Source organism: Lagenorhynchus albirostris, chromosome 9 (genome assembly GCF_949774975.1).
Source record: "Lagenorhynchus albirostris chromosome 9, mLagAlb1.1, whole genome shotgun sequence".
Taxonomy (NCBI): Eukaryota; Metazoa; Chordata; class Mammalia; order Artiodactyla; family Delphinidae; genus Lagenorhynchus; species Lagenorhynchus albirostris.
The window spans coordinates 7,405,829-7,431,962 of NC_083103.1; the positions used below are offsets into that span (position 1 = coordinate 7,405,829).

General features: G+C 60.5%; 1 protein-coding gene across 4 annotated transcripts; it reads left to right on the forward strand.

The window, feature by feature from the left end:
• Window positions 1-2,809: 2,809 nt before the first annotated feature.
• Window positions 2,810-23,395, forward strand: ATG2A (autophagy related 2A). Of its 4 annotated transcripts, none has more exons than XM_060158739.1 (41): window positions 2,810-3,124; window positions 5,206-5,368; window positions 5,494-5,646; window positions 5,787-5,889; window positions 6,287-6,422; window positions 6,570-6,668; window positions 6,957-7,053; window positions 7,142-7,306; window positions 7,411-7,551; window positions 8,085-8,322; window positions 8,407-8,551; window positions 8,650-8,742; window positions 9,191-9,349; window positions 9,459-9,702; window positions 10,052-10,148; window positions 10,274-10,430; window positions 11,107-11,249; window positions 11,330-11,469; window positions 11,555-11,712; window positions 12,176-12,326; window positions 12,463-12,662; window positions 12,767-12,847; window positions 13,045-13,151; window positions 13,239-13,331; window positions 14,994-15,064; window positions 15,288-15,364; window positions 15,903-16,073; window positions 16,214-16,340; window positions 16,476-16,642; window positions 17,397-17,605; window positions 17,872-18,007; window positions 19,475-19,675; window positions 19,881-19,982; window positions 20,067-20,151; window positions 20,245-20,380; window positions 20,466-20,538; window positions 20,712-20,794; window positions 21,030-21,151; window positions 21,293-21,447; window positions 22,473-22,625; window positions 22,719-23,395. In XM_060158739.1, exons 1-41 carry the CDS (start codon window positions 2,954-2,956, stop codon window positions 22,953-22,955), a joined length of 5,739 nt encoding a protein of 1,912 aa, XP_060014722.1. In that variant the 5' UTR covers window positions 2,810-2,953; the 3' UTR covers window positions 22,956-23,395. The 4 variants fall into 4 exon arrangements, with proteins under 4 accessions (XP_060014722.1, XP_060014721.1, XP_060014723.1 ...); XM_060158738.1 differs by having other exon boundaries at window positions 2,811-3,124; window positions 16,428-16,642; XM_060158740.1 differs by lacking the exon at window positions 5,206-5,368 and having other exon boundaries at window positions 2,811-3,124; window positions 16,428-16,642.
• The last annotated feature ends 2,739 nt before the right edge of the window (window positions 23,396-26,134 follow it).

Sequence of the window (26,134 nt, forward strand, 5' to 3'; positions counted from 1 at the left end):
GTCCTGGTCACAGAGGGAATCAGGCTTAGGAGGGGACTCACAAGCACCCACTTCTGAGAGACAGATGTGGCTCCTAGTAAAGTTACAATGAAAGACAAGATCTGAGTGCAGCCTCAGTGGCAGGAAGCCAACCTAGGAAGCAGCCACCCCAGATTGGAGGTCTGTCTGGATATAGGGAATGGCCCGGTGTCCCCACCCTTTGCAGGTGGTACTCTCCATTCCCACTGCAGGGGAATGGTAGCTCCCTCCCAGATGGAACATAAGGACAACTTTTCCTAGACTCGAGAATATGCCTTTCTATTCCCACTGCCTTTGGGAGGAGAAGTGATGCTTGTCATTCACTTGCTCCACAGGCACTTAGGCACACAGCCTCAGTTTTCCTTTCCATAAAATGGGGGTATTAATAGTGCTGTTGCCAAAATCTTGGCTCTCTGTACACCAATGCCGAATAAAAATACGGAGACAGAGATTTGGAAGGTAAGAAATAGAGAGGCTTTTTAAATTTTCTTTGCCAGGCAAAGGGAAGACACAGTAGGCTAGCACCTCAAGAACTGTGCCCCCCTTCCTGGGGAATTACAGGGATCCTTATAGGGGAGTTCGCAGTCCGAAGTAAGTGATAAGGATCAAAATGGTGAATGTCTTGCATTCTTCTTGCATTATTTCAAAACAGTCACTGCTGGAGTCAGGCAAGCTGGTAATTGGGTCCAGCAGCCCAGTAATTGGGTCCGTTAGTCTCTGGGTTATTGGTCTGGGACCTCCTTTCTGAAATGCAAACAGCTACAAGGGGTGATTTGCTACTAGAGATTATAGGGAGAGCAAATACCAGGTGCAGAATGTAAATTACACAGGATTAGTGGTGACAGGTTAGCTTTCTGAAGGGCAAATCTAACTACAGACATTACAGTTTAGTAACAGTTAAAATAAAACTAGGATTGACTCACTCTTTCAGGCCAGGTTATGTTTCTTCTCTAGCCTGTTCACTGTTCCCTTTATTTACCTTGTTCTCAGGAGAGGGAAAACTTCATTTCTATTTCTGCTGCGACAGTGCCTCCCTCATGAGCCTATGTGGTAAAGAGCAGATGAAGTCATGCATGTAAAGTGACAAGCCCAGGGTCCAGGACATCACATGGCTCAACTCATGGTGTCTATTATTTTTATTATTAATTTAATGAACACTCGATGAACACAGCTCTGCCCCTGGCCTGTCATGGGGGTCAGGCAGACCTCTTGATTCATTCCACAAGCATTTTCTGAGCAGCCATCTTATTAACCAGTCTCCTAGAATGGGGCCTTCCTAGTGTTCCCCACAATTCTCTCAGAGGCTGTTCTTCAATCCCTTCCAGGTAATGAGCCTTCCGGCCTACTAACCCGACCCCAGGCGAAGGGGAATAAAACAGTCTCACCAAAAGGAGCAGTGACTTGCCTGAGGCCACACATAGCTGGGACTGGAATCCAGATCCCTGACCCCTCAGGCCAGGGTGGTTGCCCTTGCTTCCGGCCAACTTTTGGCTTTAGATTGCAGTAGAGTCCATCTCCCTAGTAAGGCTAAAATGGAATTATAATTACCTGTGGGTATCTCCTAAGTCATCATGATGTAAGGGAGCTTGTGTGACTAAACCTGAGCAGGAGTGGGCCAACTTTTCCTGTAAAGGGCCAGAAAATAAATATTTTAGGCTTTGCAGGCCTTTGTCTCAAGTACTCAACTCTGCTATAGCAAGAAAGCATCCCTAGAGAGTACTTAATCAAATGAGCATGGCTGTCTTCTACTAAAACTTTATTTGTGGACACACTGTGAATTTCATATGATTTTCACGTCATGAAATCACATTCTTCTTTTGATTTTTTTCCAACTATTTGAATATGTAAAAACCATTCTTCCCTGGTGGTCCAGTGGATAAGACTCCACACTCCCAATGCAGGGGGCCCCGGGTTCGATCCCTGGTTGGGGAACTAGATCCTGCATGCATGCCACAACTAAGAGTTCGCATGCCGCAACTAAAGAGTCCACGTGCTGCAACTAAGAAGTCCTCATGCCGCAATGAAGATCCCATGTGCCACTACCAAGACCCGGGGCAGCCAAAATAAATAAATAAATATTTTTTTAAAAAAAACATTCTTAGCTCAAGGGCTGTGCAAAACAATAAACCTCTGCTCAAGGGGGTTAGAATCCATTCTTTATTGAATTCTAGGATTAGAGATATTAAAAACCATTATTATTATTATTCCAGGGAGGGGCTGGAGCCCTGACCAAGTACAGAGAGAAGGGAAGATCAGTTAATCTCCGGTCAAGCATTCCAGGTGAGACCTCCTTCACGGTGGACTCACAGCAACCTTTATAAATCTGTTTCCTTATCTGTAAAATGGTGACAATAATCTCCACCTTAGAGGTTGCTGTGGGGGTTGAATGAGATAGCGGAAGGTTAAGCGTTTTGTAAAATGCAAATGTTTTCACTTAATCGTTTCTAGAGATGCGTACTGGGCTCACACTAAATATGCCTCTGAAAAGCTTTTTACGAAGTTTAATGGGACACTGTCCCTTTAAATCCTCGCCAACTACCTCAAGTACTAGTCGGACGAGTCAGCACATGCGCATTCCTTAGAGGGGCTGGCACCTCAAGCAACAGCCTTCCCGGAGCCCGTAGGAGAGAGGTTAAAGGTGCTCCTACACAGAATTTATACGCAAGCGTAAATTAATATTGGGAGCCCTATATCTTGCCGAGAGCCCAGTCCCTTTTTCGCGCCTGAAGGCTCCGCCCCCGCGGCCAATCAGTAGGCCTTGCCCTTTGCAGTGACCAATGGCAGTGAGCGTGGGGGCGTGGTCAGGCGTCCGGGGGTGCGGCCTGGCGCTAAGAGAAGCGGCGGGGTGAGCCGGGGGCTCTAGTGAACAGCGCAACCGGACGGGGAACGCCGGCGGCCGGCGAGTGGAGGCGGCCCGGGCCCGGCAGTCTCCGAGATGTCACGATGGCTATGGCCGTGGTCGAACTGTGTGAAAGAGCGGGTCTGCCGCTACTTGCTGCACCACTACTTGGGTCACTTCTTCCAGGAGCACCTCAGCCTGGACCAGCTCAGCCTCGATCTGTACAAGGGCAGCGTTGTCCTGCGGGATATACACCTGGAGATCTGGGTGAGGATCCAGGCCCGAGCCCTGGAAGGGTCGGACTGGGGGGCGCAGCATCCTGAGTCTCCCTGCGAAAGGGTCGGACTAGGGGACCAGGCACCGGAGTGGAGAGGCCTTGGGCGTCCGGCCCTTTCCAGGGGTCAGCTGATCCCCTCCAGAGCCAGAAGCTGGACAGAAGGGGCCCCTGCCTCTACTTCACAGGAGGAGAAACTGAAGCTGGGGAGCAGGATGTCACTTGTCTGGAGAATGCCAGAATTAGTGTATCAAATTGGGGGCCTGAGTTGAGCGTGGTGCCAAGGGGCTAAGGAGAGGGTGAGGAGGAACCTCGGAAACTAGGGGGCTCTGGTGGGACCAGGCCAGGGAAGTGACAGTTGGGGCACACAGCTGGTTAGGGAAGTCTGGCAGGGGTCCAGGGCCCTGCTCTGGGCACCTGTGGGAAAGGTGCCCTGACCTCCTGACCCCACGACCCTGGCTCGGTGGGTGGCGTTCGTCTCCGGATATGGATGTCAACAACCGCGTCAGCACCCTTGTTGATCAACACGTTGTGTGACTGCCACCGCTGCCTACTTCCTGCTTTTAGGAGAGTGGGATGGACTGAATGGGTGTTTGGGGAGGAGCTTGGGCATCAGCATCCCCACCTAGAGGAAAGCCCTTGAGGAAAGGTGGAGAGATCTGGCCTTGGGCAGAGACGAGAGAGATGCTGGGGAAGCAGAGAGGAATAAGCTCTGGGTCAGAGGCCTGCGGCTGGGGGCAGTGAGGAGCTGTGTCTCACGGTTCAGCTGACCTGGGAAGTTGCAAAGGAGCCACCAGTTAGGGGCGTCAGACCAGGGCTGGCACTGGGTGAACCCTCCAGTCCAGAGCAACAGGGGTGGGCATGGGGACAGGGGCTTCGCAGTTTTCTGGGGGAGCAGACAGGGTGCCTGGCTTCAATACAGTCTGGGCAGGAGAAACTGGGCTTTAGGGTAGACCAGGTCTTCCTGAGCAAACGTGGGGCAGGCGGAAAGCCCTGAGCCCAGACTTGTGGCACCTCTTGCCTGTGAATCCCAGTGCGGGAGACCTTTTCTGACCTCTGACTTCAGCCTCTTAGGCTGGCCCAGACCTCTAGGCTGCCTTTCTATACTTCCACCCGCCCTGCCCTCTGGTTGGGGATTTGAATTGGCTCCTAGCTAGGCTGCTTTCCTGCCCGGCCTCCAGGGAGGAGTTGGGCCCTGGTGGAATGCAAGTGCTTTCCCAATATGCCCGCCCTTCTCCAGGCTGCCACGCCTGCAGCCCCTCCCTTGCAGACCCCCAAAGAAGCCGAGTGCCTGGGTCTCAGTCTCAGTTCCCATAGTACACTGGGTGACTAGGCTAGTCCCTTCTCTTTAGGCCTCAAGTTTCCCCATCTGTGGATCTGTAGGTGAGGAATTTGCACGCGCTGTCTGTGGGCCCTCTGGCTCTGCCGCGTATTTCATTCAGGGATCCAACAGGTGTTCACTGAGGCCCTCTCTGGGTGGCACCACACAGAGCACCTGGAGTCACACAGAGAAGGCAGGTGGGCTCCTGCCCTCAGGGAGCTTCCAGACTGGTGGGGGGGCTGCTCCCCTATTTGTCACCAGGGGCTCTAGCCTTGTGCCTCAGGGAGAGTACAGCTACCCCAAGTGTTTGGAGTTGGGGGGCCCCCTCCAGCTCAGGTCAGCCCCCTGCCTGCCTCTCCTGGACACTCCCCTTAATCCACGCTCGCCCAGGTAAATGTGGGCTGCTGCTCCCTCTGCCAGGCCTTTGCATGTGCTGTGCCCATGCCTGAAACCCTGCCTTCCATCCCCTCTGCCTGGCTCCCTCCTCTTTGTCCTTCAGCTCTGCCCTCCTCTGGTTTGAAAGACTGGGCACGTTGGACTGTACGGTAATAGGACGGGCCAAGAGTAGGGATCAGTTGAGCCAAGAGTAGGGATCGGTTGAGCAAAGGTAGGATCTTGTAGGTAGCATGTGGACGGACAGGGGGAGTGAGGGTGCTCTCCGAGGTGGAACAGCCAGGCAAGGAGTGCAGCAGCCAGCGAGACGGCTGGGTTTGGGGCTTCCCTGAGCTGGCTTTGTCTCCTGCTTGCTCCCAGTCTGTGAATGAGGTGCTGGAGTCCATGGAGTCGCCACTGGAGCTGGTGGAAGGCTTCGTGGGCTCTATCGAGGTGGCCGTGCCCTGGGCCGCGCTGCTCACCGACCACTGCACCGTGCACGTGTCAGGCCTCCAGCTCACCTTACAGCCCCGCCAGGGCCCGGGTGAGGACAGAGCAAAGCTGGGGCGGGGGTAGGGGTGGGGGTGCGGGAGAAGGCGGTGCAAGTGGGCCTGGACACCCAGGAGCTGACTGGGCCTGCCGGCCCTGAGACCCTCTTCCTACCTGCAGGGCCGGGGGCTGCCGACTCACAGAGCTGGGCCTCGTGCATGACCACGAGCATGCAGCTGGCCCAGGAGTGCCTGTGGGATGGGCTGCCCGAGCCCTCTGAGCCACCACAGCCCCTGGAAGGACTGGAGATGTTTGCCCAGACCATTGAGACTGGTGAGCAGGCCCCGCCCGGCCACTGTCGCCCCTCCGTGGCCCGCAGGGCAAAGGCCTCAGACAGCACCCTGCCGCCTGACAGGGAAGCTCTGTCTGGCCCTTGCTGCCTGCCTGACCTGAGACCCCTCCCCACCTCTCAGTACTGCGAAGGATCAAGGTGACCTTCCTGGACACTGTCGTGAGGGTAGAGCACCCGCCCGGTGCTGGGGAGCGTGGCGTGGCCGTGGAAGCCCACGTGCAAAGGTAGGGGCGGGCTGAGCGGGGGCGCTGGCGTGAGGGAGAGGGGGAGCGAGGGGCTGCTGAGTGGCCCTGGCCCCACCTGCACCCCCAGCCTGGGCTCCTGGGAAGTGTCAGGGCAAGTCTGGGTGGGCCTGGGCTGTGGCCAGGGCAGCGGGCGGCGAACTGTGTTGTGAGCCTGGAGTGGTGTCCCGGGGCCAAGTGGTAGAGGCCTAGGGTAGCTGGGCCCCCGGGGTCAGGTGACACGCTGAGGGTCTGGGGAGCAATGGCCATGGAGGTCCAGGATGGCCTGGCTATGATGGGACGGCTCCGCAGGCCAGACTTCACTAACCCCAGACTCCTAGAACAGAATGCTGTGTGGGGAGAGGGCGGCCTGGGCAGGAGCTGATCCTACACTCCCCAGACTAGAGTACTGCGACGAGGCCGTGCGAGACCCAAGCCAGGCACCGCCCGTGGACGTGCACCAGCCCCCTGCCTTCCTCCACAAGCTGCTGCAGCTGGCGGGGGTCCGCCTGCACTTCGAGGAGCTCCGCCCACAGGTGGGCCGACTCTGGTCCGACCGTCTCTTTCTCCTTCTAATCCCTGTCCTCTCTGGCCCTTGACCCATCTTTCCCTCTCCATCCCTTCTGACCGTCTTTGGCTGCATCTTTTCAACCCCTCCCCTCCCATGTCTTCTTGTCTCCCAGGAAGGACCCCCAGAGCCTCCCTTGCAGATTGGCAGCTGCTCAGGGTGCCTGGAGCTGACGGTGAAATTGAAGCAAAATGAGGCCTTCCCAGGCCCCAAGGTGGGTCTCCAGGCCCCTGGGGAGGAGGGATTATGCCCCATCTCAGAATCCTCCTCAGCAATGCTGATCTTCCCTGGGACAGAGCGGGGTCGTTGAGTGGGGGAAATTACTGCCTTCTAGGCAAGTGGAGAAACTGAGGCTCAGAGTGGTCAAGTTGGAGCCAGGGTCACACAGCTAGTTGGTGGCAGAGCTTAGCCTGGCGACCGGCGTCCTACCTCCTCAGTGTGAGGGCACGTGGGTGGCGGCAGTGGCTGGTGTAGGCTCCATGGTTGCTTCCTCCACCCCCAGCTGGAGGTGTGTGGGCAGCTGGGCTCCCTGCACCTGCTCCTGACCCCACGGCAGCTCCAGCAGCTTCAGGAACTGCTTGGCGCACTGAGCCTTGCAGGTGAGACCTCTGGGCGGTCCAGGGAGTGGGGTGGCTGGGAAGGCACCGGCCAGACTGGACTGACACAAGGAGTTGTCCTCCCCCGTAGACCCCGAGGGCCTGGTCGACAAGCTGAACAAGAGCCGCCCACTAGGTGCTGACGATCTGTGGCTGATTGAACAGGATCTGAATCAGCAGCTGCAGGCGGGGACCGTAGCTGAGCCCCTCAGCTCAGACCCCCTTTCGAACCCCCTTGTCAACTTGGAGAGCACTGGTGGGTGTGGAGCCAGAGCCAGCAATGGGCGGGGTGTCTACTGTGGGCGCAGGAGTCAGGGGGCCGAGCCCGGCTGCCTCTGACCCCCTTCCCCTGGCCCACAGACCTCTTCTTCTCCATGGCGGGTCTCACCAGCAGCGTGGCCTCGGCCCTGTCTGAGCTCTCCCTCTCCGATGTAGACCTGGGCGCCTCTGTGCACAGCAACATGGCCTCCCGCCGGCTCTCTGCTCAGGGCCCCCCAACCGGTGAGTTCTCCAGGGGCAGGAAGAGCTGGAAGAAGGCTTGGTGCCGGTGTCATCTTTGCTACGTGCATGTGGGAGGCCTCCAGCGCTGCCTGGAGGTCCACCGTTGGTGACTTGGTTCCGTGGGAACGCTCAGGGGAGGTGGCGGTGCGATGGACAGAACCTGGGTTTTGGAGTTAGAGACCTTGGGCCGAGCACTTAAACTCAGTTTCCCCTTCCATAAAAAAGGGATGAGATCTGACCCTGCCAGGCTGCACGTTTGAGCTGATGTTTATTGAGAGATCGCACGTGTCAGGTAGTAAGTGCTTCGTCACCTGCAGTTCTTCCAGCTTCCTTGAGCGGGTTGAGTTGAGCTTGGACTCAGTGTCTGGCATAATAAGGCTTCACGTCACCCCTGCCTGGCCAAGCCCCTGGCCAGAGTCACGATCCAGCTAGGCCAGGGCTTCTCCTGGCCCCTAGGCCACTGTCTGACTGTCACTTTACCTGGGATGCCTATGAGCTCTGGGGAGCCTCTGGTGAAGCCTTTGTCCTCTCAGGCAAGACAGCCCCTGCACCCCCCTCGAACACCCTGCGCCCCGACTCGCTGCTGAAGATGACCTTGGGGGGTGTGACCCTGACCTTGCTTCAGACATCTGCCCCGTCTTCCGGACCACCTGACCTCACCACCCACTTTTTTGCGGAGTTCGATGCCACCAAGGATGGGTCCTTCGGCTCCCATGACTTCTGCCATCTCCGACCGCGCTTCCAGAGGGCCTGTCCCTGTAGCCACGTCCGGTACAAGCCCGAGGCGGGCCTGAACTAGAGGGGACTCTCTGAGCCCCTGAAGCCCACCTTCTGATGCCCAGCTTCTTCCCGTAGGCTAACGGGTGCCGCTGTGCAGCTTTCCTGGGAGCTAAGGACAAGCAGGGGCCGGCGGGTTACCAGCACGGAAGTGCACTTCGGGCAGCTCGAGGTGCTGGAGTGTCTGTGGCCCAGGGGCACTCCGGAGCCCGAGTACACAGAGGTGAGGGCTGAGAGCCAGTGTGTGCACGGCAGGGCCTAGAGGTGAGGGTGGGCTTGGGGGCTCGGCCTGACCCTGTTGTCTTCCCTGTCCCGTCCCAGGTCCTGAGCTTCCCCAGCAGCCTGCGGTCCCAGGCCTCAGCTCAGCCTTGTGCTCACCTGCACCACACGCAGACCCTGCGCCGGCTGCCCAAGGTAACCCGCCCTGCTCCAGGCCCGGGGCCCTTGGCTGTTTCCCACGGTGTATTGCCCCCCACCGGCCTCCCCTGGTGCCTCCCTGCTCCCACCCTCCACCCGCCTTACCTGTGCTCAAACCAGAGCACACCTCCCCATCCCGGAGCCCTCGAGTACTTCCGGGCCATATACATGCCATTCTCTTATGAGCCATTCTCCTGGCTCATCTTGGCAAACCCCTGCCAGCCTCCAGGGCTGGAGGTGGTAAGTATTGGGTGGTTCTCGTTAAACGGGCATGGTTGTCTGCCCCGAGCAGGCGGTGAAGGTCCCCTGGGTTCCTCACCCAAGCTCTTCTCCTTACAGCTTTGGGGGGCTCTGTGTCCTTTCTGTTTCTGCTCAAGGGGAGCCCTGCCCATCCTGCCCTCACCCACCCCACAGCCCTCGCTGACCTGAGCACCCTCACCCTCAGAGCCGGCCCCGGCGCCCAACTGCCTGCCATTGTCACTCAGAACTGGCCCTGGACCTGGCCGACTTCCAGGCAGATGTGGAGCTGGGGGCCCTGGACCGGCTCGCTGCCCTGCTGTACCAGGCCACCACACCCCCTCCCGAGCAGCCGGCTGGCCTGCTGGTAAGAGGCGCAGCCAGGGTGGAGAGCAGGCCGTGGGCCCTCTGGCTCTTGGCCACAGTTGGGTGGGGGCGGGGGGGCTAGCAGCAGCTCTGACTCCCCCCTCCCACAGACAGAGCCCCCGCCAGCAGCTGAGCAGCATGCAGTGGTGCGGCTCTCGGCACCCCGGGCCACACTGCAGCTGCGCTTCCCCATTGCTGACCTGCGGCCTGAGCGGGACCCCTGGGTGGGCGGGGCCGTGCGGGCTGAGCAGCTGCGCCTGGAGCTGACTGAGCCCCAGTTCCGGTCAGAGCTGAGCAGTGGGCCTGGCCCCCCAGCCCCCACCCGCCTGGAACTCACCTGCTCCGACCTCCATGGTAAGAGCCCCCCCAGGAGACAACCCCTTGGGCAGGGGGCTCAGGCCTCTAGGAGAGGTGGGCTTGGGGCCACGGAAGGGACTGGGTCACGATGGGGGCAGACCCTGGTCCAGACCTCATCTGCTTCGTGAGGCACCAGCATTGGGTATCCCAGGGTTCCTCTGGGCAGCGGGCAGAGTGGGCCGCTTATCCCTGGGCCGCTGCAGACTGTGGGCGCGAGGGAGGGCACGGGTCTGTACACAATAAAACACAGCTGTCATGGGGGTGCTCCCACTGACCCACCTGGCCTTGAGGAAGAAATGGGGAAAGGTGGCAGTGACAACCCCCCGTCCCTCCCCATCCCGTCCAGTCACCTACGAAGATGGAGAGAAGCCACCTGTCCCCTGCCTGCGGGTCTCCAAAGCCCTGGATCCCAAGAGCCCTGGGCACAAGTACTTCCTGCCCCAGTAAGTTGGGGCTCTGGGAGGAGCAGACAGGAGGGGAGGGCTTTGCTACTGAGGGCAGTGGGAGGCCACTTGGGACCAGGGGCTGGGGGGCCCTGCAGGCCAGTGACAGGCCTGTGCCCTGGCAGGGTAGTGGTGACCCTGAACCCCCAGCTCGGCGCACAGTGGGAAGTGACCCCGGAGAAGGGAGAGGAGCTGGAGTTGTCGGCCGAGAATCTGTGCGAGCTTCGGGAGCCTGAGCCCTCCCCCTTCTCCTCCAAAAGGACCATGTACGAGACGGAAGAGGTGAGGTCCAAGGCCTTCTGGGTCTCACGGGAGCCACTTGGTGGCTCTGGGTCAGGGGGACAAGACCACATGGGGCACCAGAAAATGTGAACCAGCACCAGTGAGAATTTCATTTCTTCCATTGTCTCTGGTCAGTGGGGAGTCTCAGGGGGCCCAAGAGTGAGGGCAGCGCCTGGGGGACACGGGCCCTCGATGGGGAAGATCATGACCCGTCCCATCAGCCATTTATCAGCAGGGTACATTTGGGCCTCAGGATCCTCTTCTCTGAAGGTGATGAGGGTTGAGTGAGAGGTAGTTAGGGGCCTGGCCTCTGGGCCAAACGACCTGGGTTCGAATCCAGCCTCTGCCACTCAGTGGCTGTGTCATCTGGGGAAGTTGTCTAACCTCTTGGAGAGTTACCTACGGATGAGTTTCCTCACCTGGAAAGTGGGTATAATGACCTGTCTCATGGGCCTGTCGTGAGGATAAAGGGGTTAACATGAACGAGGCCCTTGGAGCAGGGTTTGCATGCAGTCAGCGCCTCAGACAAGATGGCTGTCATACATCCCAGCAGAGAAGGGCTCATGTGGATGAATGAATGAATGATAGGAGTTCAGGAAGCAGACCTGGGTCAGATTTTAAGGCCGGCAGCAGGCCCTGACATCTCTCGCATCCCCTTCCCTGCTCCCACACCTAGATGGTGATTCCTGGAGACCCTGAGGAAATGAGGAACTTTCAGAGCCGGGCCCTGGCGCTGTCCCGCTGCAGCGTGGAAGTGGTCCTGCCCGGCGCCCACGTCTTCCTGCCCAGCAAGGAGGTCTACGAGAGCCTCTACAACAGGTGGCGACGTGGGCAGGGCAGGGGGTGGCAAGGGGCTGGGCCGGGCCTCCCTCACCGCCGTGGTCCAACTGCCCTTTCAGGATCAACAATGACCTGCTCATGTGGGAGCCCGCGGACCTGCTTCCCACCCCCGCGCCTGCCACTCGCCCCTCTGGCTTCCCAGATGCCTCGGGCTTCTGGCACGACAGCTTCAAGATGTGCAAGTCTGCCTTCAAGCTGGGTAGGAGGGGCACCCTGGTGGGGCCCTGGGGCCGGGGCCGCCCTCCCAGGTCTCCTTCCCACTAGGCTCCTTGATCTCCCCCCAGACTCGGACTCGGACGACGAGGACACCCACTTCTCAGCGGGGGCATCAGGCACCCCCCAGCACCTTGCCCTTGAGTCCCAGAGCCCTCACTCCCAGAGTACCTTCTCTACACTGGTGACGGTGCTAAAGGGTCGGATCACGGCCCACTGTGAGACCAAGGTGAGCATAGCCCAGGGGAGGTGAGCCCCTGACTCCAGAGCCCCCACTGGCAGGAGAACAAGGCCGGTGTGAGCAGCTCCAAGTGGGGAATGTGGGAGACAGAGGCCCCACCGGGGGCCGAGTGCGGCCTGTCCAGCCAGTAGCACCCACCCGCCACCCACTGACCCACCCATGCCCCCAAACCCATCCCATCACGCCCCGTCAGCCACTTACTAGCACCTGCTGTACGTACGGTACTATGCCAGGGGCCCGAATGGACACCATCTGATGCTCGGAGATAGACAGGGCAGGGAATACCCTTCCCCTCTGGCAAAAGAGAAGGTGCTGCTCCGGACCTCCCGCGCTCTGGGTAGGGGCTGAAGCCGACGCTAGTCAGGCCCGGGCTCCAAGAGGCGCCCTCCGCCCTGAGGGTGTGGGGGCTGCTGAGTGTAGCTGGTGAGGCTGAGCCACACGCTGCCTGCAGGACGAGTGCGGGAAGCGGCTGGAGGCCACACACGGGGAGCTGGTGCTGGACGTGGAGCAAGGCACCATCTTCAGCGTCTGCCAGTACCGAGGCCAGCCGGGACTCGGCTACTTCTGCCTGGAAGCTGAAAAGGCGACACTGTACCACCGAGGTGTGAGGGCTGGCGGCCAGTCGCCGTGGGGTCTCTAGGGTACATGGGGAGGGGTGCTCCTTTGGGAGGGACATGTGCCCTGGATGGAGTGGGTGACCAGCCAGCTTGGCAGGGGGCTCACCAGATGCCTCCTCAGCGGCTGTGGATGACTACCTGCTGCCCAGTCGCCTGGAGCTGCCCACCTTTGCTCCTCCGGCCCAGCTGGCCCGAACCATCTACCCGTCGGAGGAAGGGATGACTGAGCAAGGAGGCGTGGGCCGCAAAGGCCAGGGCCGGGGCCCCCACATGCTGTCCACCGCGGTGCGCATCCAACTGGACCCTCACAGGAACGTCAAGGTACAGCCACGCCTGCTTCTGGCCCACCTGTTTGGCCAGCGCCATTGCCTCCCTGGTGCCTGGAACGCTGGGCTGCCGCCATGCTGACTGTGCCCTGCCCCCAGGAGTTCCTGGTGACACTGCGGCTGCACAGAGCCACCCTGCGCCACCACATGGCCCTGCCGGAGCAGAGCTGGCACTCCCAGGTGAGGGAGGGTCGCGTGGGGGGCGTGGGCTGGGCCAGAGCTGACCTTGGACTGGAGCCGACTTCTGGGTGGAGCCCCTGGGCAAGGGTGTGACAGACAGCTGATGGGCAGCAACTGGAGGGCTGTGCTGGGGTTGGGGGGCTTGAGGAAGAAAGAGGCCCCCTCCTCCCCTGTCCCTTTCACTCTGGCCCCCAAAGCTGTTGGAGTTCTTAGATGTCCTGGATGACCCAGTGCTGGGCTACCTGCCTCCAACGGTCATTACCATCCTACATGTACACCTGTTCTCCTGTGCCGTGGACTACAGGTACCCCGGCTCAGGGGGCTGGGGGCCAGGGGCTGGGGCCCCTGTGTAAGGAGCCTGCCCCAACCCAAATGTGGCCCACCCCTCCAGGCCCCTCTACCTCCCTGTACGTGTCCTTGTCACTGCTGAGACCTTCACCCTCTCCAGCAACATCGTCACGGACACCTCTACCTTCCTGCTCAGGTATGCGGCTCCCCCACCCGAGCTCCCCGTCCATCCCACCCCAAGTTGGCTGCAGCTGCCATTCCCCCAGGTCCTGTGTACCCGCTCTATATCCTCAGGTCAGTCTGAGCCTTTTTGGACATTTAGGTGATCCCTCCCTGGGGAACAAGATTGGGTTTCACCTTCCCAGGGTCAGTCAGACCCTCAAATCAGAGCCTTAAAGGTGTTTGAGCTCTCTGACCTGATCACCTCACTTCTGGTGGTTGTCCTTAGGCTAGAAGGATAAGAAAGGTAGAATATAAGGCCTCTGTAGTATAATTCAAAATAGTCAAAACTTGTAAACAACTTAAATGCCCCCAAATTATGACCTCAGTCAGTAAACATGGCCCACTCAACCATTAAAGTCAAATTTAAGAATAACATTGACAAATATGGGGAAATGCCATAGTACAATATTTATATATAGATATAAAACTATATTTTTTTTCTTTTCTTTTTTAAGATTTTTGGGGGTGTGTTTGTATGCATCTCCGTGTGGCTTCATAGAAAAGACAGGGTGGAGATGTATAGCTGTCCCTTGGTATCCCACAGGGGATTGGTTCCAGGACCCCTCGTGGATACCAAAATCCAGGGGCGCTCAAGTCACATATAAAAGGGTGCAATATTTGCATATAACCCATGCACATCCTCCCATATGTATATATTTTTAATTAATTTATTTAATTTATTTATTTTTGGCTGCGTTGGGTCTTCGTTGCTGTACGCGGGCTTTCTCTGGTTGTGGCGAGCAGGGGGCTACTCTTTGTGGTGCCCTTCTCATTGCAGTGGCTTCTCTTGTTGCGGAGCACGGGCTCTAGGCGCACGGGCTTCATTAGTTGTGGCACGTGGGCTCAGTAGCTGTGGCTCACGGGCTCTAGAGTGTAGGCTCAGTAGTTGTGGCACACAGGCTTAGTTGCTCCGCAGCATGTGGGATCTTCCTGGACCCGTGTTCACTGCATTGGCAGGCGGATTCTTAACCACTGCGCCAGCAGGGAAGTCCCTCCCATGTACTTCAAATCGTCTCTAGATCGCTTAATAATACCCAACACAATGTATTGCTATGTAAGTAGTTACCAGCGCATGACAAATTCAAGTTTTGCTTTTGGGAACTTTCTGGATTTTTAAAAACGTATTTTGATCCGCGGTTGGTTGAATCCTCAGAAGCAGAACCTGCAGATATGGAGGGCTGACCGTATAAGGTGCATTTGTCAGAATTCGGGATTAACTATATTTTTTAAATATTTGAAAGGAGCTTATGTTAGGTTGCCATTAAAATAAGGACTTATTTTAAAAGAACAATGCAGGCTGTAGGGGGAAAACAGGACATTTCCCTCCCAGGGCTGCTATGAGGCCCAGGTGAGGTGGAGAAGCTGGAAGTTTTTGGAGAAAGAGAAATGCTGCCCGGTTGCCTCGAGTGCCTGTTGTCTGGGCCTGTGGTACAAGACTCCAGGCCCAGTCTCCCCACTGTACAGACAAGAACACCGAGGCCAGAGAAGACCCAGCACTAGTCTTCTCTTGTGGGCTTGGGACCCCCTGTTGGTGCCCCCGCTGCCCGTCTCTATGAGCGAGCCCCACCCCTGCCAGCTCCTTCGGAGCTGCCGCCTGCAGTGGCTCCCGGCCCTTCTCAGCCCCGTTCCCCCCCAGGTTCATCCTCGACGACTCCGCCTTGTACCTGTCCGACAAGTGTGACATGGAGACCCTGGATCTGCGGCGAGGTGGGCAGGGCCTGGACTGGGCTCCCTCCCGTCTGAGGGGCTGTGGCCCCCGGCCATACCCAGAGCAGCCCGCTGTCCTCACCCAGCTGCTGGCCAGGTCCTCAGCGCCCACGCACACGTGCACGCACACAAGGGCTGCACCCAGACAAACCCTAGATTCTCGCAGCGGGGCCGGGGCCTGGGTAGGAGGAGGCAACGGGAGCCTCTCCTGCCTCTGCCTCAGATTATGTCTGTGTCTTGGACGTCGACCTTCTGGAGCTCGTGATCAAAACCTGGAAGGGGAGCACTGAGGACAAACTGGTGAGTGTGGCTGTCGCCCAGGGTCCCCCAGAGCCAGAGCAGGGACCGGGGCAAGGGAGCCTTCGGGGGATCACTTTTCCCCACGCACCGTCTCTTTGTTTCTGCTCCCTGGGCCCGGGCTCAGGTCCCAGTCACTGACAGTCCTTCCCTGTGGTATTGGCCCTCCTGGGAAGGGCCAGACCTTTGGTGGACATCCCTCCCCATGAACCCTGCCAGCAGAGGGCAGCTGTAGCTACGAAAAAGCAGGGCCTCAGGAGTCAGCCTTTCTGGGTCTCCAGTGTCCTTATCTGTAAAAGGGAGATCCCAGGCCCCGCCTACTGGAGACGGCGCTCAGAGCCCCTCACGCGGGAGTGCGCTCTTGCTTCCTCAGGCGGCCCTGGGCGAAGCCCCTTTTACTCTCTAGGCTCAGTTTGCCCATGTGTTCAAAGGGCAGTTGGCTGACCGCCCCAGGCTGACCGCCCCAGGGGAGACCTGGCCCAGGCCTGTCTAAGTCTGGTGGGGCTAGAACCCAGGCTGATACCCGCCCCCAACCCCGCAGAGCCAGCCACTCTTCGAGCTGCGCTGCTCCAACAATGTGATGCACGTGCATAGCTGTGCTGACTCCTGCGCCCTGCTGGTCAACCTGCTCCAGTATGTGATGAGTGAGGGCGACCTGCACCCCCCTCCCCGGCCCCCCAGCCCCACGGAGATCGCTGGCCAGAAGGTACAGGTGAGGCCTGGCCGTACAGGCCACCAGAGCCCTGCCCAGCCCCCTCCCCGCCATGGCCGCCAGGGACCTGGTGATGGGGGAGCCCTGGGGCCCCCCTCCCTCCTGACACGCATTCACCAGTCCTCCCCTGCCTGGCGCAGCTCTCGGAGAGCCCTGCCTCCCTGCCCTCATGCCCCCCAGTGGAGACAGCCCTCATCAACCAGCGGGACCTGACCGACGCCCTCCTGGACACGGAGCGCAGCCTGCGGGAGCTGGCCCAGGCTTCAGGTGGGCTCAGGCTGCTTTGCGGCCGGCAGACACAATCAGACACCCACATCGGGCATCGCCCTAAGCCAGCCTCTTTCTCCCCCACAGGGAGCCCCTTCTTTCAGGCCTCTCCAGTGTCAGTCTACCTATTCCCAGGTGAACGGAGTGGGGCCCAGCCCCCCTCGCCCCTGGTTGGGGCCCCCACTGGCAGCTTGGGGTCCCACTCAGAGGCCAAAGAAGAGGAGAAGGAAGAGGAGGGGGATGGAGACACTCTGGACAGCGATGAGTTTTGCATCCTTGACGCTCCTGGCCTGGGCATATTGGTGTGTGGTGGGCAGGCTGGGCAGGGGCCTGGAAGAGGGTGGCTCAGTTCTAGGCCCTTCTAGAGCTCCCACTGTGAGAGAGGCAGGAGGTGGTCAGTATCAGTGGGGAAGTGGGGTTGGGTCCCTGGGGAGGCAGCCCTCACTCTGGGCTTTGAAGGAGTTGACGGATTTCCAGAGGAAGTGACAAGGCATGGAGTCCTGGGCAGAGGGACTGGGACATTCAAGAGTAGGGAGGGGGCTCCCCTGGTGGCGCAGTGGTTGAGAGTCCACCTGCCGATGCAGGGGACACGGGTTCGTGCCCCGGTCCGGGAAGATCCCACATGCTGTGGAGCGGCTGGGCCCGTGAGCCATGGCCGCTGAGCCTGCGCGTCCGGAGCCTGTGCTCCGCAACGGGAGAGGCCACAGCGGTGAGAGGCCCGCGTACCACAAAATAAATAAATAAATAAATAAGAGTAGGGAGGGATAGGAGCAGGGCAGGTAGCGGGAGAATGAGGAGAACCACCTGGCTGCAACGGTGCTGGCCTCCTGGCCCCCAAGTGCCAGTGGGAATGACGTCCAGACTCACTGTCACACGCAAGCCAGACCTGACAGGGCCGACAGGAGCAAGGGGCACTCAGGCTCCTCAGGATAATTGCCCGTGAGAATCATCTTCTGTGAAAAAAGGGAGAGAGATGCGAGGATGAGGGATAAACAGGTGGCCTGGACTGGGGAAAGCTTCTGTGGCCTATATGTTCACTTGGCCTCCTTCCTGCAGCCCCAAGATGGGGAGCCTGTGGTGACACAGCTGCATCCAGACCCCATCATAGTGCAGGACGGGCACTTCTCACAGCCGCTGGGCAGCACAGACCTGCTGCGGGCACCTGCCCACTTCCCAGTGCCCAGCAGTCGTGTGGTGCTGCGTGAGGTCTCCCTCGTCTGGCACCTCTATGGGGGCCGAGACTTTGGCCCCCATCCCGGACACAGGTGAGAAGGAGAGGGCGCAGGTGGCAGCTGTGGCAGTGGGGCCCCCAGGAGATGAGGCCCGGGCTGGGGTCCAGTTCTGACCCTCAGCAGCTGGTAACCTTGAGCCAGATCCTCACCTTCTGGCCTTATTAACTCTTCCTCTTCCCTTGCCCCGCCTACCTCCCAGGAGAGGGTCTCTTGCCCCAGGCTGAAAGTCCTGCTGTGATGGGAGGGAATGAGGAAAGGGGCTTCCCCTGAGTCAGCGTGTCCCTTGTTCCTCTTCCCAGGGCAAGAGCAGGCCTCACAGGCCCCAGGAGCTCCCCTTCTCGCTGCTCCGGCCCCAACCGGCCCCAGAACTCCTGGCGTGCGCAGGGGGGCAGTGGCAGGCAGCACCACGTCCTCATGGAGATCCAGCTCAGCAAGGTGAGGCCAGCCGGGGTGGGGCACCGGGACAGGCCCTCGTGTCCCTGCTGCTCAGCTAGCACTCACTCCACGGGAACTCCTGCGGGCCCCTGCTCCTGTACTAGGTCAGCTGCTGCCATGCTGTTCCAGATGCTGGATGTAGTGATGAGCAAAGCAGACAGAAACCCTGCCTTCCTGTCCCTTGTATCATAGTGGAGGGAGCCCAGTAAGACTATATATATACAGACGCTCAGATGTGATAAACACTCAGGGAACGTAAACAGAGGGGGCACAGGGAGTGCTGGGGAGGGCCGGAAAGCCCTCGTGAAAATGTGCCGTTTTGCACAAAGATGTGAGGCCACAGTGAGCCAGGGAGAGGTTTTCAGGCAGAGGGCACAGCGTGAAGGCCGCAAGCTGGGAGCATCCCTCGCGTGTCCCGGGAGCAGCAAGGAGGCCAGCGAGACTGCAGCTGAGGAGGGAGGAGGGCAGTAGGAGGCGAGGCCAGAGATCCAACCCAGACCAGGCCGCGTAAGGCCCTGTAGACCACGGATGGTTTTGGTTTTTACTAGAGGGACGGTGGAAAGAACCACGGGCTGGGCTGCTGGACTGAATGTGCGTGAGGGAGAGAGCAGGCCGGGCTGACCTGAGAAATTGTGCAGGTCAAGTGCCGCTTACTGAGAGTGAGCCCACACAGACCCACTCCCTGAGCTGGTAAGGGCGCTTGTGCTGAGAGGACTCGGGGATGTGCTTCAGAGTGGTGGCTGGGGCTCCTCGGACACCCGACGGGCCGGGGAGCCAATGCCAGCGCCGGGTGAGGGGGAGACAATGCCAGCGCCGGGTGAGGGGGAGACAAGGCTGGGGCGAGAACCCGCCGGTGAGGGAGGCTTTGACCTGTCAGGGGCAGGAGAGAGGCCAGTGTACTCCAGGTCAAGGGCAAGGGCCGAAAGCGGGCTTTGGAGGGGGAAGCACGGCCTCGCCAGGCCACAGTGAGGAGTTTGCAGGGCGCCAGGTGGGTGGGCAAACGCTTTACAAAGATCCCTCTGGGTGGGTGGAGAGGGGCTGGAGGGGACGAGCAGGGGGGCCGGGCAGGGGATGGGTGACGGCAGCTCCGAGACCAGGTGCAGCTGTGGCGGTGACAGAAGTGCGGTGGGACTGGAGAGATGTTCTCAGGAAGCAAAACTGACAGCTGTGGTGATAGAGAGATTGCAGCGGGAGGACCGAACCAACGTTTGCACTTAGGGTCATAGGGGGACAGGTGCCACTCGGGTGGCGGGAAGGCTGGGAGATCGGGGGCAGGTGGATTCTCGGGAGGCAGTCAGGGTTCATCGTGGCCGTGGGGCGTCTGAAGTGCCTGTGGCACGGCTGTGTGGAGGCGTCCAGGTGGCAGCCACTGTAGGACTGAGATTGGGCTGGGAGAGGAGGGGCCTGGGGTGAGCCCCCTTCGCTGTGCAGCCCTGCCTGCCGCTCAGGCCTCTGTCCGCCCCGCAGGTAAGCTTCCAGCATGAGGTGTACCCGGCAGAGCCAGGCCCCGTAGCCCCCGGCGAGGAGCCCGAGGAGCAGCCGCTGTCCCGCCAGGTGTTCATCGTGCAGGAGCTCGAGGTCCGAGACCGGCTGGCCTCCTCCCAGATCAACAAATTCCTGTATTTACACACGAGTGAGCGGATGCCACGGCGCACCCACTCCAACATGGTACAGGCCTTCCGCACGGTCCACCTTGAGCAGGGCACACGCATGCTCGCGCGCACACACATGCATGTACACATACAGACCCCGGGTGTCTGTGAGCCTGGGAGGGGGGCGGGGCCCAGGCGGGCTTAGCTGAGGGAACAGCATGTGCAGGACCAACTGGGGGAGCAGTGGGGGCCGGGGGCCTGAGCTCACCCTCTGCCTTCAGCTCAAGATCAAAGCGCTGCACGTGGCCCCCGTGACCAACCTGGGTGGGCCCGAGTGCTGTCTCCGCGTCTCACTGCTGCCCCTGCGGCTCAACGTGGATCAGGTGAGTGGGCTGCGTGGGGGCAGAGCCTGAGGTGAGCCCACTGCCTCCAGGCCTCTGAAGCTGGCCTGCTCCTTCCCCCGGCAGGATGCTCTACTCTTCCTCAGGGATTTCTTCACCAGCCTGGCGGCCAGCATCAACCCTGTGGTCCCGGCGGAGACCTCCACTGAAGGTGAGCAGCTGGGCAGGGAGGGGAGGGTCCGGGCCTCCTGCCTCACAGCCATGCCTGGGCCCATCCCTGGTCTGTCCCCCGCCTCTCCTCCAGCTCACCCTGAGGCCCCAGTCCAGCCCAGCGGCCCCCAGGAAGGGCAACCCGAGGGTGTGGAGACCACCAGCTCCCAGGAGGCCGCAGGCGGTAGACACGGCGCCTCCCCTGCTGAGCAGCAGCCCATCTACTTCAGGTAGGGCCTTGGGCTGGGGGCCCCGGGCCAGGCTGCAGGGATCAGGCCAGTGACCACAGGACCCCTTTCCCCACTCCCCACCCAGGGAGTTCCGCTTCACGTCCGAGGTGCCCATCTGGCTGGATTACCACGGCAAGCACGTCACCATGGACCAGGTGGTAAGCGGGCTATCAGGTCCCCATTCTGCCCAGGTGTGGCCCGCTCTTTGGAGGCCAGGGGGCCAGGGCTGTGTCCAGGCACCGTCGGCTACCGTCAGCCTCTAGTGGCTCCTGTGAGCTGGCCGGGTCCCTGGGTCCCATCACGTAAACTCCAACCCCTCCTCCCTCCCCAGGGCACTTTCGCAGGCCTCCTCATAGGCCTGGCCCAGCTCAACTGCTCCGAGCTGAAGCTAAAGCGCCTGTGTTGCCGGCATGGGTGAGCCTCCAGGCCTCTCTCAGGGCCCTTTCTCTGTTCCTGGCTGTGGCCTTGGCCAAGACATCACCCCTCTGGGACCTCAGTTTTGCTCTGTGAAATGGCCACAGTCAATCCCTCCGTACGGGGCTGGGTGGAGCCGTGGGGAGTGTTGGGGTGCCTTGGGTCCTCCTGGCCCTGTGACCCCTCAGCGTGTGGCTCTGCCCCACCCCACCCTCCTCTTCTCTCCCCTTCCTAGGCTCCTGGGTGTGGACAAGGTGCTGGGCTATGCTCTCAACGAGTGGCTGCAGGACATCCGGAAGAACCAGTTGCCTGGCTTGCTGGGGGGCGTGGGCCCCATGCACTCTGTTGTCCAGCTCTGTGAGTATCTGACTTTGGGGGCTCTTGAAAATGCCATACTCTTGGGCAGCCTAGAAGCCGCTACTGGGAATAGGTGGAAGAGTTCCCACAGCAGGGTAGGTGGGGGCAGCCTTGGGCATCTCTGACCACCCCGTCCCCCAGTCCAAGGGTTCCGGGACCTGCTGTGGCTGCCCATCGAGCAGTACAGGAAGGATGGGCGCCTCATGCGGGGGCTGCAGCGGGGGGCTGCCTCCTTCGGCTCATCCACAGCTTCAGCCGCCTTAGAACTCAGCAACCGGCTGGTGCAGGCTATCCAGGTGAGTGGGCCCCCAGCGTCCAGGCCATGCAGGGGCCCAGTTCCATCCCCAAAGCTCTACCGAGGGTAGGCCACCTGGGAATGTGGTATCTTTCGAGGAACAGTCACGGAGAAAAGAGGCCGACTGACTGGCTTGGGGCCCACCGTGGCTCCCATGTGGGAGGGTGAGTGCCCCCAGGCTTTAGAGCCCACTGGGTCTCTGGTCATGGCTGTGTCCTGAAGGGGAGGGAAGGGGGCTGGCTCTGTTTACCGACAAAGAAACAGGCCCAGAGACTGGCCCTGGTTCAGTCAGGCCTCACGCTTCGCCAGGCCCAGACGGGAAGGCAGGGGTTATCCTGTGAGCAGTTGCAGTTGAGTGCCCTGGGTTCTGGAGCAGAGGGGGCCGACAGGCAGGTGTTTGTGGTCAGTCCTAGGAGGCGAAGGCGTTTGTGGCCAGTCCTCGGAGGTGAGGAGTGAGCTTGCAGATGCACTGGGGGGTGGGGGCAGGGTCTCTAGAGAGGAGGCTGGAGGGATCAGCAGGCATCTGAGGGCCACCCCCAAGGCATTAGCTGGGGTGTAGGACAGCCAGGTGAGGAGGTTGGGGGGGAGGGAGTGACACTGGGGGCGAGAGAACAGAGGAACCAGCGGGCAGAGGGTCACACTCAGTGATGGCTTAGTGATCTGTGGGGATGGGTCAGGGGAACCCAGGCTTCCGCCAGGGCCGCCCCTGGAGCTGGCAAGGAGCAGGAGGAGGAAGGTCGTGCGCTGAGCTCGGGCTGCATCTGTGGCACCCACAGGCGGGCAGGGTGCCGGGTGTGGTGGTCAACAGGAGAGGGGTGGGTCCAGAGGACATTAGAAGAGTCCCCTCAGGAGGCATGCAGTCCACCTGCAGCCCCCTGGCCTGGGTGGTGGGAGCTTGGCAGGACCCCAGGAGCAGCACAGTGAAGCATGGATGCGGGGAACGCAGGGTTTGGGGGGGTGGGCTCCCACCCGGTCGTAGGTGCTTAGGCCCCCTCTCCTCATCTGGTGCCCGCCGTGCTCCCCCAGGCCACAGCCGAGACGGTGTATGACATCCTGTCCCCGGCAGCGCCCATCTCGCGCTCCCTGCAGGACAAGCGCTCTGTGCGAAGGCTGCGGAAGGGCCAGCAGCCGGCCGACCTTCGGGAGGGCGTGGCCAAGGCCTACGACACAGTTCGAGAGGTAACGAGGCCCAGCCCTGCTCCCATTCCTTCCCCATCCTCCCCCCCCCGGCCCTCCCCCAGAGACCCCGGCACTGACCTCCAACCTCCGCAGGGCATCCTGGACACAGCTCAGACCATCTGCGAGGTGGCGTCTCGGGGCCATGAACAGAAGGGGCTGACAGGCGCTGTGGGGGGCGTGATCCGCCAGCTGCCCCCAACGGTGGTGAAGCCCCTCATCCTAGCCACAGAGGCCACGTCCAGCCTTCTGGGGGGGATGCGCAACCAGATCCTCCCTGATGCGCACAAGGACCACGCTCTCAAGTGGCGTTTGGACGAGGCCCGGGACTGAGCCCCAGGCGCCCGGGACCCCAGGGCGCGGCCTGCCCACCCCGCCCAGCCCGCCCAGTGGCACTTGCTCCCGCGCCTCCCGAGAGCTGGGGCCCACAGCTGTGCGGGCCAGGCCTTCAGGGGAGGGACTGGGAAGGACCCTGATTGGCGCACCCACTGCCAATCGCCGTGAGAGTGGAGCCTCCCTGCCTGGGCCCTCGGCCCTGCCTCTGCGCTTTTCCTCTGGAGAGAAAGGACGCTGCCCCCACCCCACCCCACCCCCGGGCCCACACTGCTGCCTTGTTCCAGGGTGGAGGCTCTTGGATCAGCCAAGCGTTTTTCTGTGTCTCGGGGGGAGACGGGGGAATGGACACCTCGTGGTTCAATGTATTTTTAAGCTCCTTGAGTGTGTGGGTCAGTGTCTGCATGCCGTGGAATAAACTGCCCACCGCCAGCCCCCCCATCCTGTGTACCTGCACTGCCCAGCCTCAGCCTTGACCGTGACTCGCCCATCCCCACCTCTGCACCCAGCACCTCCCCTGTCACCACCAGAGGTTGCCACAGCCTCTCCGCCCACTCAGCAGGTTAACAGTCCACCACCACCCTACCCACCGCTCCTACCTACCCAGTCACCTGCCCACCTCTGCGCTCCTTCCCTCGGCTCCCCTGCCGCTACGCCGGGGGCTCCTCGCCACACTCCCGGGGGACCACCACCCTGGCCCCACTTCTGGCGTGGCTGGCATGGGGTGGAGGGGGGAGGAGGAATGGTCCTTGAAGCCCACCTCACCCAGACCACGTTTCTTGGCCCTATGCCTGAAAGAGCTTAGGATCCTACCCTACCTGGGGCCAGGTGTGAGGTGCGCTGGGAGGACGCTGGACCAGAGTAAAGGGTAGAGCTGTGGAGTGCCCCTGGGAGGCTCAGACTCTGACCTTGTGACCTGAGGCCACGCCCTTGGTCCCTGAGCCTCAGGTCCCTCCCGGTAATCCCTGCCCAGCTGACCCAGGGACCACGAGGGTCAGTGATGCCGTTCCTGGAAGGCTGGGCCTTCTGAAGGCTGCCGCTGCCTTCCCTAGCAGAAGCTCTTCAGGTGACTGGAACCTCTGCCCTGGGGTCCCAGCTCCAGGCCGCTGGAGGGGGAGGGGCGCTGGGGGCAGCACTCTGGCTGGAAGGGGTCCTGAGAGTGATGTTTGCACAGAAGTTCACATGGGATGGGGAAATTGCTATTGTCCACCCCCTCTCCCAACAGCCCGTACCTTGTTTCTTGTGAACAAGGAAGAAAGGGCTGCTCTGATCATGCCCCTCCCCGCCCCGCTCCCCAGTAGCACTGGGCTGAGATGGGAGGGCCTGTGAAGAAACTGAGGCCCAGGTTAAGAGGCATGGACGTAGAGAACCCTCACCGTGCTGGGGTGTCAGCAAAGCCCCCTAACTCCTCCTTTGTGTGCCTGGTGGCCCCTCCTCGGTGAGGGAGATCTGGGCACCAAGTGAGCAGGGCAGAAGTTTTGTCCTGGTGGACCCCAGGGTCCTCATTGCCCACGGTCACGCAGTGACGGGGGAGAGGGGCTTTGATGGCTGGGGTCTGATGCCACGCGGAGGGGCAGGCGGGGGGCCCGGTCTGATTCTTCCTGGAACCGCCCCACCTGCCCGAGCACAGTCCAGGGCTTCATGCCCTTTGAACCTCACTTGTGATCCGTATTGACAGGCGGCAGGATAATCATTAACTGCAGCCAGGGGCTGGGCCAACAGCTCAAAAGGCGCTGGGCTCAGGGTGGCCCCACTTCCTCCTCGTGCCCCGAGGGCCAGCCAGACACCCAGGTAAGAGCCTCCCGCGGGTGGTCAGACCCCTGCAGCCTCTCTGCCCCGGGGTGCTCCCGAGCCCAGCCCTTCTGAGCAAGAAAGGAAGGGACCTAGGCAACCACTGAGTGACCCAAGCAAGTCCCTTCTAGCCCCTGGGCCTCAGTTTCCAGCCGTGGGGTAAGGGGGTCAGGACTCCTGAGTGAGTGGCAGCATCTCTGCTGCCGCTACTGCCTCTGCCGGACCAGGTACTTAGTCTTGCCTGGGGGTCTTCAGAAGGGCCTGCTGGGCTTTGGGGGTAGGGGTTGGGGGCCACCAACTAAAGTGTCTTCATTCACAGGCACATCCTGCCAGGCAGAGGACTCCTGCCCCCACCTCACCTTGACTGCATCCCAAAAGGGAGGACACCACTTCAGGGAGGTTGCTGGGCAGGATGGACCCCCAAGGCCCTGATCTGTGACCTTGGGCAGCCTCTTTTGCCTGTCAGGGCCGGTTTCCACTGCTGGGAAAGGGGAACATAGCCCAATTTGGGGTCTCCAAAGTCTCCCCTAGGCCTCGGGACTGGCATTGTAACTTGGGCCAGTCTCTTGGGCCGGAGCCTGTCTGGTGGGGATGAGAACACACTTTGCAGGAGAAAGGTCTGTTCCCCCAGGGGTCCTGGGCCAGCTCAGGGACCCCAGACAACACCTCCTTCCTCTCCCCACTGAGGGGACAGACTCAAAGGTTGAAGAGAAGGTGGCTTCCCAATAGCGCAGGCCAGGATGGCCTCACAAGCCCTGATTTGCATATGAGGAACCAGCAGCCGCTCAGAGAGGTTAAGCCACTTGCTCAAGGTCACCCAGCTCCCAGGACCCTGCTGGCTCTCAGGCCGCTGAGGTGCTAAGTGCTCTTCCAGATCGGCAGTTGCTTATAGCCCTGTTCTTAGCATTCTGTGGCAGGTTTGTGTATCAGCATCTTTTCCAGTTCCCTGTTCTCGCCCTTTTCCCCCTACCACTATCTCCTCTGTCCCTTTCCAGTTCTCTGCTTGCCCCTCTCATCTCTCTCTTGGCCTCTCTGTCTCACTCTCCCACTTTCTCTGTCTCTCCTTCTCCCACCACCCTTCTTTCTGTCTCATCTCCGCTTCGTATCTGGGGCCATCCTCCAGGGACCTCTGAATGCCATCCTCTGGGCATTCAGAGGTCCCTGGAGATGGACAGGTGCCCAGCCGTCCTTCACTGTTCCTCTGCCCTGCGGCTGCAGCAAGAAGGGTGGGCAAAGGGCAGAGAATGGAGGCCACAGTGGCCAAACCTGAAACTGGGGCCCAGGTCTGGTTGGGAAAGAAACGAGGAAACAAGGAACTTGGGGAGAGAGGGTGTGCGGGTGTCAGAGCGGGCAAAGGCTGCCCAGGAGCTGTAAATGGAGCCACTCCC